The sequence below is a fragment of the Pipistrellus hanaki genome, assembly GCF_964339955.1.
Source record: "Pipistrellus hanaki genome assembly, chromosome: 8".
NCBI lineage: Eukaryota > Metazoa > Chordata > Mammalia > Chiroptera > Vespertilionidae > Pipistrellus > Pipistrellus hanaki.
In genome coordinates, this window is record NC_140510.1 from 74501158 (window position 1) to 74514087 (window position 12930).

At 45.8% G+C, this 12930-nt stretch overlaps 1 protein-coding gene across 2 annotated transcripts in view; it reads left to right on the top strand.

The window, feature by feature from the left end:
- The window catches only part of KIAA2012, a 96019-nt gene that overhangs the window by 80223 nt on the left and 2866 nt on the right, over positions 1–12930 (top strand). The window contains exons 12-18 of one of the 2 annotated variants that reach the window (XM_084893179.1): positions 2345–2510; positions 3965–4082; positions 4965–5296; positions 7319–7521; positions 9253–9425; positions 10233–10452; positions 12102–12260. In XM_084893179.1, the coding sequence (XP_084749305.1) occupies positions 2345–2510; positions 3965–4082; positions 4965–5296; positions 7319–7521; positions 9253–9425; positions 10233–10452; positions 12102–12240 (1351 nt within the window). In that variant the 3' untranslated portion in view covers positions 12241–12260. Of the gene's footprint in view, positions 1–2344; positions 2511–3964; positions 4083–4964; positions 5297–7318; positions 7522–9252; positions 9426–10232; positions 12261–12930 lie in introns of those variants that run through there. The other variant, XM_084893180.1, reaches the window with a different exon arrangement.

Sequence of the window (12930 nt, forward strand, 5' to 3'; positions counted from 1 at the left end):
CAAAGATTTTAAATACAAAGAAGCAAAAAACACCCAACCGAAAAAGAAAAAAAAATCCAAAAATATGAAGATAGTGTAAGGAGTCTCTGGGACAACTTCAAGCATACCAACATCCGAACTATGGAGGTGCCAGAAGAAGAGAGAGCGCAAAATACTGGAAACCTATTTGAAGAAATAATGACCTAGCCGAAACTGGTTTGGCTCAGTGGTAGAGCGTCGGTCTGCGGACTGAAAGGTCCCAGGTTCGATTCCAGTCAAGGGCATGTACATTGGTTGCGGGCACATTCCTGGTGGGAAGTGTGCAGGAGGCAGCTGGTCGATATGTCTCTCTCATCGACATTTCTAGCTCTCTATCTCGCTCCCTTCCTCTCTGTAAAAAATCAATAAAATATATATTAAAAAAAAAAAAAAGAAATAATGACCTAAAACTTCCCCCACCTGGTAAAAGAAATAGACTTACAAGTCCAGGAAGTGCACAGAACCCCAAATAAGAGGAATCCACCAAGACACATCATAATTAAAATTGCCAAGGGCAAAAGACAAAGAGAAAATATTAAAAGCCGCAAGAGAAAAATAGTTAATTACCTACAAGGGAGCACCCATATGACTGTCAGCTGATTTCTCAACAGAAACTATGCAGACCAGACGTGAGTGGCAAGAAATAGTCAAAGTGATGAATAGCAAGAAACTACAACCAAGATTACTCTACCCACCCAAGCTGACATTCAGAATTGAAGGTCAGATAAAGAGCTTCACAGATAAGAAAAAGCTAAAGGAGTTCATCATCACCAAACCAGTATTATATGAAATGCTGAAGGGTATTCTTTAAGAAGAGGAGGAAGAAGAAAAAAGTAAAAATAAAAATTATGAACAACAAAATGACAACAAACACATATCTATCAACAAGTGAATCTAAAAATCAAGTGAAAAAAATCTAATGAACAGAATAAACTGGTGTATATAATAGAATCAGGGACATAGAAATGGAGTGGACTGACAATTCTCAGGGAGAAGGGGTGTGGGGGTGCAGGAAAAGATTGAACAAAAATCTTACACCTAAGGACAAGAGTGTGGGGGAAGGGTATGGGGGGGCGGGGAACCAGGTGAAGGGGAGCTATGGAGGGAAAAACAAGGAATAACTGTAATAATCTGAACAATAAAGATTTTTTTAAAAAAAAAAAATAAGGCTTTGTGTTCCCTACCAACAAAGGGAAAGGGCACTTGAATGGAGAGGCAGCTCTCTGAAGAACACTGGATTTTTACTTTTTACTTTTATATCTCATCTTTTTCCAAAATGCATTTAAACTACTTCCAATAACAAACCAGAGAGAGAGAGAGAGAGAGAGAGAGAGAGAGAGAGAGAGAGAGAGAGAGAGGAATTGTTTAATCAGGAGGAAAAGAAAAAAGAAAACACCAACACTCCACAAAAGTCACTATAGACAGTGTGATTAAAGAACAGACTTTCAGGCTTGATACAGAGATTCCTGAACGTGGAAGGGAAAAAAGCAACACAGTCAGGTTTGTGGTTCTCATTTACAGCATACCTGTTCCTCGGGGGAAATAAATGTTTTCCCAGCCCTAAATTCTAAAGGATACCTCTGTGGGTTTTTATAGAGTGACATTGAATGACTTAAAGACTCATATATTTATAGGAAAATTCCATTTACCTCATTTGACAAATATTTCTGAAGTTTCTATAGTAAGGCCCTGTGCTAGCACAGCACAATAAATATAATACCGATGTAGCTAAAAATTAAGTGCCCAGAACCAGGCCTGGCACACAGTAGCTGTAGCTGTGCTGTTCCTGAAATCCATGTGGCTGTCTCTGATGACCTTTTTACCCAGAGAAAACAAGTCAGTTGTCCACAAGGCACCTTGTCAGTGACAACAATTCTACTGGAGCTCAAACGAACACAGCACTTGACCTTTTAGTGGATGAATTTGACCAAGAATAGAATTCCAAGGGCAGAAAGGAATGGGTGAGTAGTTGCATCTTCTTATGCAATCTTTCTTAAAGGTCACCTTATTTTTCAGCTATGCCTTTGGTGGAAGAAATTTCAGGTAGATAATCCTCTGTCATTCAAGTGAAGGTGTAAGCATGCAATCCCAAAGAGGCAAACTATTTTTCCTGCTACCTAAGTTTTAGAGCTGAGCCTGAGACAACCTCAAAAGGGAAGACCAAACTTTCTCATCTTCCTTATTCAGAAAAAGGGCCCACCAGGTGTGTGAAATGGCCAGGTGTGTGAAATGACAGAGAACAGGTGCTCAGGGTTCACATTCTCTCTTCCTTGTCCGCCAGAATTTTCTCTTTAGTTTGGTCCCATTGGTTTGCTTTTTTTCAAAGGGGCAGAGATTATGACGCATTCCATCTACACAGAAGACTCAAAGAACCTGGGCCTGAGTCCCCAGAGAGCCTGGATCCTGTTGACACACCTCTTCTTCCAAAAGAGAAAGAAGGGAAGACTAGACCAAGGTTGTCCAAGCAGCAAACGCCATCTAGCACCAGTCGTGTGAGTGTAAAGACCTAGGAGCTTGGTCACAAAGCCCCGCCTGGCTCATGCTCTCAGCAGGGCTCCCCTGTAGCTGTGTAGATTGCTTACTACGTAAAGGCACCTGACAAAGCGAGCAAAATCGGAGCTGACATCCAGCCTTTGGCCTGCTCACCAGGTCCTGTCCCTCAGCACTGAAGGACAGGGTGCCTGTTTCTAATTCCTACAAAGGTACCAAAAAGAAACTTCCGTTTTCCTACACTTACACCACCTCTGACACCAAATGTCCAACAACAACCATTTCTCCAACTCCCTCGGACACCAACTGGGTGTCGACGTCAATTCTGACACTGACGGCCCCCACTTCAGATGTCAATCGTAAGTCTCAGGTTGTTGCCTATGCTCCTCAGGCTTTCAATAGGGGCTTCTCACCCCCACTCCCAAAGGTCTGATGATTTGCTGGAATGGCTCACAAAACTCAGGGAAACATTTCCTTTTGCTATTATTGATTTATTACAAAGTTTATGATAAAGGACACAAATGACTAGTCAGATGAAGAAATACATAGCAGGGTCCCAACTGCGGGAGCTTCTTTCCCATGGAGTTTGGGGTCTGCCACCCTCCCAGCATGTGGAGTGTCCACAACCCAGCAGCTCTCTGAACTCCTTCGGTTTGGGTTTTTATGGAGGCTTCAGTCCACAGGCATGGCTGATTACATCACTGGCCAAGGGCGATTAACTCAAATGCCAGCCCTTCTCCCTGCTCTGCGGTTGGGGGGGTGGGGCTAAAAGGTTCAACCCTCTAATCACCTGGTTGCTTCCCTTGGTAACCAGTTCCCTCTCCTTAGGGACTTTCCAAAAGTCTCCTCGTTAACATAATCTCAGGTGTTGTTGAAAGGAGCCCGGTAGGAGCTTTGTGCCAGGGACTGAGGACAGAAGGCCAAATGTATATTTCTTATTATGTCACAATTTCATAGGGACTGAGTGGGTAGCTATAGCCCTGCTCTGCCATCCTCTCTTAGAAGGAGCCTCCATGTTGTTGCATCCTACAGGGAAGTTTGAGGCTTCCTGAAAGGGAGCAAATGATGCAGCCGTGAGTAAAGCTGGCTTTGATTTAAACCACTTAGCCAGTGATCCTGGCAACAGCCATCTATCAAAGGTGAAAACTGCTTCACTTTGATCCTGCTCTATAGACAAAAAAAAAAGGGCGGGGGGGGGGGGGGGGCAGGTCATAAAATGTACTCTATTCCTCTTCTCTCCTGTGAAATCATACCTCGCAGTTGAAAATCAAAGGCTGAACCTTAGGCTCCACACTCTCCAAGACCTGCTCTTCTGCTTCATCTGGAACCCACACGCATTCCCATTCAAAGCCATTCCGTCTTGTTCAACATAATCTTCCTTTGATTTTTACCCCCCTTTCCTCCATGTATCATGGCCCCTGAATCATAATCCCTTTCCTTCCATGTTCACCTTCAGGAGGAGATGGAGTTGACTGACAACGTCAAGAGAAAGAAAAGAACTAAGACAGACAAGTCTAAGGTGCCCCTCGGGGAGAGAGAAGGGAAGGTCCACAGAGGAAGGCAGGCTGTTGTTGGTAAGCGAGTGTGCTGGGGGCTGGGCGTTGTCACTGAGAGTCTGTGTGGATCCTATGGAACAAATTCTGTTTTGAGTCTCCTACCAGTAGACCCCAGGTGTCATGTCACTATTCCGGTAGACAGGGACAGACGGAACTGGCCTTGCCTAGAGACTTGTGATCGCTGAGAGAAAGAATGGTAATAATGTTAGCACCTCTTTACTGAATATCCACTGTAGTAGGAGCTCTGCATATATGATATCATACAACACCCACATCTTGATAAAAAATAATATATATAGCCCTAACCGGTTTGGCTCAGTGGATAGAGCATCAGCCTGCAGACTGAAGGGTCCCAGGTTCAATTCCAGTCAAGTACCTTGGTTGCTGGCACATCCTCAGTAAGGGGTGTGGCAGGAAGGAGCTGGGATATATATATGTGCTTGGTTCTGATGGCCTGAATCCACCTTTTCTTGTAACTGTGAGGCCTGTACTCTCACCAGATGGCTCCTGTGCCAACTTCCTGCTCTTTAAGCTGGGGGGGGGGGGGGGGGGGGGGGGCTGGGTTACATGGCCTGGAAGTTGGGGAGCCTCAGTGTGCATCATTGCAGAGGTCTTTTATATATACAAAAGGTATGTGTGTGTGTGTGTGTATATATATATATATATATATATATATATATATATATATACCTTTTGTGCTCGCTTTGGCAGCACATATACTAAAATTGGAACAAAACAGAGATTAGCATGGCCCCTGGACAAGGATGACATGCAAATTTATGAAGTATTCCATATTAAATATTAGTGTGTGTGTGTGTGTGTGTGTATTTAGTATTGAAAAGGATGCATAGAGATCACATTTACTTAGCCAAACCTCTGTCCCTGACTATTCTCACCCAGGAAAGTCAAAGGACTCAAAGGCCAAGAAGAAACCAGAGCTAATTCCCAAAGGAAAACAATCAGGAGTCAAGAGGAATAGGACACGGAAGGAAAGGAGCCCGGAAACAGCAGCGGAGCTGAGTGGGTCTGAAGTCTTCAGCTCTCGGGGAACAGAAGAAGGCGGTTCCCTTCCTTCGGGCCCTGATGCAGAGGAGCCGTGGCTTTCTTTCGGAGCTGACGCTCAGGAGAGCCAGGTTTCAATAGATGGAAGAAGATCCCTGCCCACCCCAACTATGGCTGTCACGGGAAACACGGAATCCGAAGCGGACAGAAGCCCCGGGGATCCTCCGAAGGTAGGCCCCAATGTTCTCGCTCCAGCCACAGGGACCTCTGTTCTCACTGCCCACATTCTACTTCCGTTACAGAAACGGCTCTACTGCAGAATGGTTTTACTCGCTTACTGACTTTTTGAAAAAGCCAGACCTGGTCAAAGTCATAAGGTAGCAAAGGACCTCTGCAATGATGCACACTGAGGCTCCCCAACTTCCAGGCCATGTATCCCAGCCCCCCCCCCCCTCAGCTTAAAGAGCAGGAAGTTGGCACAGGAGCCATCTGGTGAGAGTACAGGCCTCACAGTTACAAGGATATGTGCTTGGTTCAGGCAATCAGAACCAAGCACATATCCTTGACTTGGCCTGAAGCTCATGCCTTGCTTACCTCCAAAGGCAGCAGCGATCCCTCCCTTCCAGCATGCTTTTCCGTGGCCCCCGGCTGGCCCGCAGGCGGCTCCCACACACCTGCCTCCCCGGGTGCTTTTGCAAGGAAGAGCCACTTTGTTCCAGGGACCTTGATTCCAACGTCAAGTATTTAAGAGAAAAACTAAGTGAGAATAGGGAAAATTACCCTTGAAAATCCCTGCAATTAACCAAAAATAATACCTTGCAGGTACATTCTCAAAAACCAAAACAGCCAATTTTTCCTCAGCTATTTCTTCCACGGAGGTGAAAGTGCTGAACTGCATTTAAAAATATTGTAAAAAATAAAAAGTATCCTTAGACTCTACAAAAACACCCAGTTGAACCACTGCGGTTAAACTTGCCTTCATTACATGCATATGGTACAACCCCGCTGAATCTCATTTGATCTTTACAGCCACACTTTTAGGTATGATCAGTTCCACTTTACAGACCTGGACACTGAGGCTTGAAGGAGCTAAACATCTGTTGCCAGGTTTATACAACCATTGAGTGGTAGAGCCAAAACTTAAACCCGGTCTTTTGATTCCAAAATCAGAACGCTTGTCGCTATTTTAGATTATCTATACTAATAAAAGGGTAATATGCTAATTAGACTGGATGTCCCTCTGTAGGAAGCAGACCCGGAGCAAAGCCTGTCCTGGATCGAAGCCCGGGTCCCAGGTGCCGAGGGAAGCGGTGCTGGCAGCCAGGGGAAGGCGGGCCCGCTCTTGCACACAGTTTTGTGCATCGGATGTCTAGTTATGTATAAGGATTTCAGAGAGATGTTTGCTTTATAGGTCTCAGTCCTCCCAGCTGTCTTGGTTTCAGAATTCTGCTCTGCACAGCAGATGGAAAGCTCAAACGGTGTGCAGAGCTTCTCTGAGACTGCTAGATTATCAGAATTTCTTAGATTTTTTTTTGTCAACCCGTAGTGCCACGCTGCCTCTGCAAAGGCTACCAAGCAAGGCAGTTTCACCCCAAGCTGGATACACATGGAAGCGTTGCCTTTCAAGTTTCCCCTCATGGGCATATCTCTGACTGACGAAGAGGCAGCAGGGAGGAAAGAGAACCTTTTCGTGGGAAAAGTGGGTTTGTCTGGAATTAAATGTGAGTCTGACCTAAGACTGCTTCTGGTAAATAGCCTTTACTTAGAACCTGGGGTACCTACCCCTGGCATCATCAGAGACGCTTTGTAAAACCCTAGCTGCCTCCCACCTAACTATGATCATTTCATTGAACTGGGTGGGGGCTTGGTCTCAAGTAGTTTTTCAAAGCTCCTCGGGTGATTCGGTACTGCAGCTTGGGGTGAGCGCGATAGACGTACAAACACTCCATGTCAAACATTGACGCTTTCACCATCCAGTTAATCCCAGTACCAGCCCCCAGAGAAAGATGGTGTCGGAGAAACGAAGCTGCGGTCTCCAAATCTTGAAGCATGTAAGAGAGAGACTTGCACCCGAGTCAGTTAGGTCCCAGAGCCCATGCTGGCGGCAGCAGCTTACACGGCTGAGGTCAGAGCGTGGACACAACACACTGATTCCATCTCAGAACCGAGACGATCTCATCTGGAGCAGCGGGGGCTCGAGCTGAAACCAACTCCCTGTGGTCCTTCATATGGAGAACTCTCTGGTTCCTTAGGATCTCCTGGCCAAGAGGGAGCAGGAGAGAGCTCTCTGGGACAGGCAGCGAGCGGAAAAGGCCGAGATGAGACGGCTGGAGGTGGAGAGGAAGAGGAGGGAGCAGGAGGAGCAGAGGCGACTCCGGCAGGAGCAGCTGGAGAGGGCCGAGAAGATGAAGGAGGAGCTGGAGCTGGAGCAGCAACGCCGCACGGAGGAGATCAGGTGGGTCCAGCCGCGGCCCGAGGCCATGGCCACGTTAGGAAAGAGGAAAAGGCCGTGTTTAGGGTTGAAGTTGGTTCTGCAGCTCATGCCCCGAAGTAAAGCAGCACGTCTCCTTTCGCTCTGTCCTCAGCTACACTGGGAAAAACCTGGACCAGAGAAAATACGCTCATTAGGGGTTACTGCGGGTTCCTGGGGCCTTCCAGGCAGGGCCTTGCGATTTAGTCAAGAAAAGGTTTGGTGAGCCCTGCCCACACTGTCTGCTTTACACTAGACCTGTCCGTGGGCCTTGACTCGTTTCATTCTATCTTTTTTTTTTTAATTTAATAAATCTTTATTGTTCAGATTATTAGTTGTTCTTTCCCCCCCCCCCCCCCATAACTCCCCTCCACCTGGTTCCCACCCCACCCTCTTCCCTTACCTCCCCCACATTGTCCTCATCCATAGGTGTATGATTTTTGTCCAGACTCTTCCCGTATCCCCCACACCTCTTTCCCCTTGAGAGTTGTCAGTCCACTCCCTTTCTATGCCCCTGGTTCTATTATATTCACCAGTTTATTCTGTACATCAGATTCTTTTTTATATATATAATATATTTTATTGATTTTTTACAGAGGAAGGGAGAGAGATAGAGAGCTAGAAACGTCGATGAGAGAGAAACATTGACCAGCTGCCTCCCACACACTCCCCACCAGGGACGTGCTTGCAACCAAGGTACATGCCCACGACCGGAATGGGGACCCTTCAGTCTGGGACCCTTCAGTCTGCAGACCGACACTCTACCACTGAGCCAAACCGGTTTTGGCCAGATTCTTAATTCACTTGATTTTTAGATTCACTTGTTGATAGATATGTATTTGTTGTTCATAATTTTTATCTTTACCTTTTTCTTCTTCCTCTTCTTAGAGAATACCTTTCAGCATTTCATATAGTACTGGTTTGGTGTTGATGAACTCCTTTAGCTTTTTCTTATCTGTGAAGCTCTTTATCTGACCTTCAATTCTGAATGTCAGCTTGGCTGGGTAGAGTACTCTTGGTTGTAGGTTCTTGTTATTCATCACTTTGACTATTTCTTGCCACTCCCGTCTGACTTGCATAGTTTCTGTTGAGAAATCAGGTGACAATCGTATGGGTGCTCCCTTGTAGGTAATTAACTGTTTTTCACTTGCTGCTTTTAATATTCTCTCTTTGTCTTTTGCTCTTGGCATTTTAATTATGATGTCTTGGTGTGGTACTCTTTGGATTCCTCTTGTTTGGGGTTCTCTGTGTTTCCTGGACTTGTAAGTCTATTTCTTTCACAAGGTGGGGGAATTTTTCTGACATTATTTCTTCAAATAGGTTTTCAGTATCTTGTTCTCTCTCTTCTTCTGGCATCCCCATAATTCAGAGGTTAATATGCTTGAAGTTGTCCCAGAGGCTTCTTACACTATCTACAAATTTTTTTATTCTTTTTTCTTTTAGTTTTTCCAGTAGAGGGATTTTTGCTTCAGAGCATCCCTGTGAGCTGGGAGTTCTAAAATCCATGTTATGGACGTGGGAAAGGAAGCTGTGGGGACGTAAGGCCCTCGCCCCAGAGCTCGGAGCTGTGCCCAAACAGCTGGGCTTCTGGTTCCAGGCACGGGCCAGGTGTTCTTGCCTTTGCTTCCTCTGAGGGGGATGTTCCCCATGGCCTGCAAAGCCCACGAGGATGCCTGTTTTCCCTGCCATTTCCCTGACCATCTTGTGTTCTCTCAGCTTGAAGAAACAGAAGCAAGAGAAAGAGCGGCAGCGGCAGGAGGAGGAGGAGAGGCAGCAGTGGCTCCAGCGGCAGGCGGCCCAGGAGAGGGCGCAGCAGCTGCAGGAGGAGTTGCAGCAGAGGCTGCAGGCGCTGCAGAGGAAGAAGCAGCAGGAGGAAGCCGTGCGCGCTGGTGAGGGGGTCCTGGAGCTCTCTGCCTTTCCTGTCCATCTGGGCAGAAGCATCTTCCTCCCACTGTGGGAGTTCATTTGAACTCCCAGGAGCTATTCCTATCCTGGCTCTTAGTGTGTGAAGCACTATAAATATATGAGCTTTTTTTTTTTTTTTTTTTTTTTAAGATATCTGAAATGTGTGACTATAGTGAGTTGAGATAGATTAAAAAAAAAAAAAAACTCACTCGTGGAAACGATCCTTGGCTCCTGCTCTGAATTCAGGAATCCCCTGAACAGAGACCTGGCCCTTCCCATTGCCCTCTGCTCAGGGGCTGCCTGAATTAGAGACAGCCCTGCTCCCAGCTTCCTTCCCAGCAGATGGAAACACTCAAACCTCTGGATAGCTTCAGGGCCGCCCTGCTGGTGCTGATGTGGGCACTCTCTACAGCCTCACTTTTGAGAAGAGAAAGAAACTGCTGCATCTGGCACTCTTTGGACTGGACTGTCCAGCTGAGTAAGCACCAAGTTTCTTCAGACCCTGACCTGATCCCCTTTCCTCAGCCCATCTGCATACCACCTCAGGAGACCACTCGGCTCTGGAAAATCCTCCCTCAATGTTTTGTGTTCCTTGCACAGTGTACTGCACATAGTAGGTGCTTGATAATATCCTCTCAGTCCATTCACCCCAAGGGCAGCCCCACAGAGGATCTGGCAAGCGGCCACACTTCTCCCGGGAATCCCTGGGAATCCCAGGCTGGAGGCGGGCCTGAGAACTGTGTTCTCCGAGAGAGGCCCCGGGTGAGACCAGCCCCTTTTCTATTCGGCAGAGGCAGAGAAGCAAAGGCAGCAGGAACTGGAAATGAGGCTGGCCGAGGAACACAGACGCCTGATGGAAATGGCTGAAGAAGAGCGGCTGGAGTACCAACGGCAGAAACAGGAGGCAGAAGAGAAGGCTCGGCTGGAAGCAGAGGAGAGGAGGCAACAGGAAGAGGAAGCAGCCAGGCTGGCTCTGGAGAAAGCCATGACACAAGCCCAGGAACGAGCCAGGTACTGGGCGTGTGGGCAATGGTTACCGTCCGGGAATTGTTTATTGCCGGGTGCTGGTGCTTGTGCCGCCCTGGGGCAAGTGAGGTTTTCCCACTCTCCTGAGCACAGTTTGAAAAACATAAAATACAGTCTTTTGCTACCATGCCGCAGAATTTCTTCATGGCTTACAGAACTAGTATTAAAGCTGGGAGTTTAGAGCAGCTCTCAGTCCTCTGGTTTATAGGACAGGAAGGATCTTGATCAGGGCCAGAGGGTGTTAGGGGCAGTGGCAGGACCAGATCGAAGACACTCCCCTTCCACCCCCTTCAACTCCCAACCCCCGAAGTCTGAACCACCTGCCTTTCTCAAGAAGTATTGAGAACAGAAACACTATTCTGGACACTGGGAATTCAGGAGTAAGGAAGAGCTCTCTCTTCTACCATGCCGCTTACCTGCTAGGGGAGGGGGGGTGACAACATACCCTAAGCAAATCTATTTGTAATTTAGCTGGCAGTAAATGTTATAAAGAGAAACATTAAACCTCTGATGGGATTGCAGGGGGCTTAGTTCAGATTGGTTGGCCAGGGCAAGACCTCTCAGATATATAAAGTGAAATCTGAATGACATGGACTTAGCCACATAAACATCTAGGAGAAAGAAATATTTCAGCAGGTAGACAGAAAGGGCAAAGAGCCAACAAAAGGAATGAGACTGACATGTTAGAAGAATCAAAGACAGTCAGCGTGGCTGGAAGGAAGTGAACAAGGCATAAAGGCTACCTCCAGAGGAGGTTGTAGAGAGAGACTCAAACTGGATCTCACAAGGGCCTGGTGAGGAGAAAAGGCCCAGAACCAGTCATCAGGCCAGAGGCATCCCCCCCTTTCCTCCCATACAATAGTCACCATCACTGCATCCTTCTGACAATAGGATCTCTTGGGTAACATGGTTTTACTCTCTAAGCTGCATCTAAGCTAATGCTCTTTAGGGAACCAGAGAGAGAAGGCAGCCAGAATTCTATTTCAAGGTTTCCCACCTAACCTTGAGTTGTTCCTCTCTTGGACTTGCCTCATCTGTTATGGGAAGCGCAAAATGGATCTTTAGTGAAATCTTGATTCCATTTCAAAATTATGTATTCCACATGTCATAGAGGTAGGGTTGGATTTATAAATATTGAGACCAAAAGCAAGCTATTGGGAGTTCCAATTTTGCACATAAAGAAAACTGACAGGTCACCTGAGAAGTTGAGCAGTTTTGTGCAAATAGCTGAAAAGAGAAAACCAAGCAATAAAGGGATGTGTGAGTCGAGCCTTACTCCAGCGTTAGAATTTAATGCCAATTGGCTGTATTTCCTCTTCGTTGTGTGATACTGGCCCAGGTACTTTAATTTCTCTGGCCAGAGAAATTAAAGTACCTGGGAGTTCCTTCCAGCAATACAACTTTAAGAACTGAGAATTATGCCTTTCCTTTTACTTTCACAGTAGGAAGCTCATACTATAAACCTCACGTGTAACTAAGCGAACAGAGGATGATACAGGATGCACACTAAAATGCAAGATCAGTAGTGCCAAGTCTAATTGATGACTAAAACCCAAAATTCTCCTCCTAGCTTATAAGGACCATCCCCAGGATGTTTAATCAGTATTGGGATTTTGGGTGGGTTGTCTCCTTAGGCAGAAGTCTGCTTTGCGGAAACATCTTCGTTTCTATCAAGAACTCCACATGGAAGCCAATGGCCTGCAGTGGGCACACAACATTTCCAGACCGTGGGTCTACTCTTACTTCCAGTTCCTACAAATACCCAGGTCTTAAGGCTAGAAGAAAACTAAAATGTAAGTTGGGAGGTGATAAAAGAAATTTCCTTCTATAATGATGTTCCTTATTGAGCCCAGTTAGTTCCATCTCCTCTTGTCCACAACTCACACCTAACTTCATTCCATTCCCAACAATCCTCCCTGCCACGAATACACTACTCAACCTGTTAAACTCTTCACTCATCCAAATCCTTTACCCTCTCTAGCATCACCATCAATTCAATTCAGCAGCTTTGGTGCCAAAATTTCATAACTTGTTTGAATTTCAGGAAATTTCATTTAGTAAGGCACTAACATAATCTTAGGCTAGTCCATTTTCATTAATGTGTCTGAAAAGAGTTGCAAGTAAATGGAAATTTTGTAATGCAAATTATGATTTAGCTAAGAGGAGCTCATTCATATAGTAAGAATTTTATTATATTGTCTTTATAAAGCAAAACCATATCCAGTTCATCCTAAGAATCTAAAAGCTAATGTCTATTTAAAACAGGATGATCAAATGATAAATGTTCATTTGAGCAATATGAGCTGTTTTGTGAGAATAATCTCACACCCTCAAAATATAGATTCTAGAATTGCACTGTCCAATAAGCCATGTCGCTATTTAAATGCAAGTTAGAACAAATCAAACACGTAATTGTCCCATTTTTTTAAAATCACACTATCAGTTTCTAGGATCAATTATGAA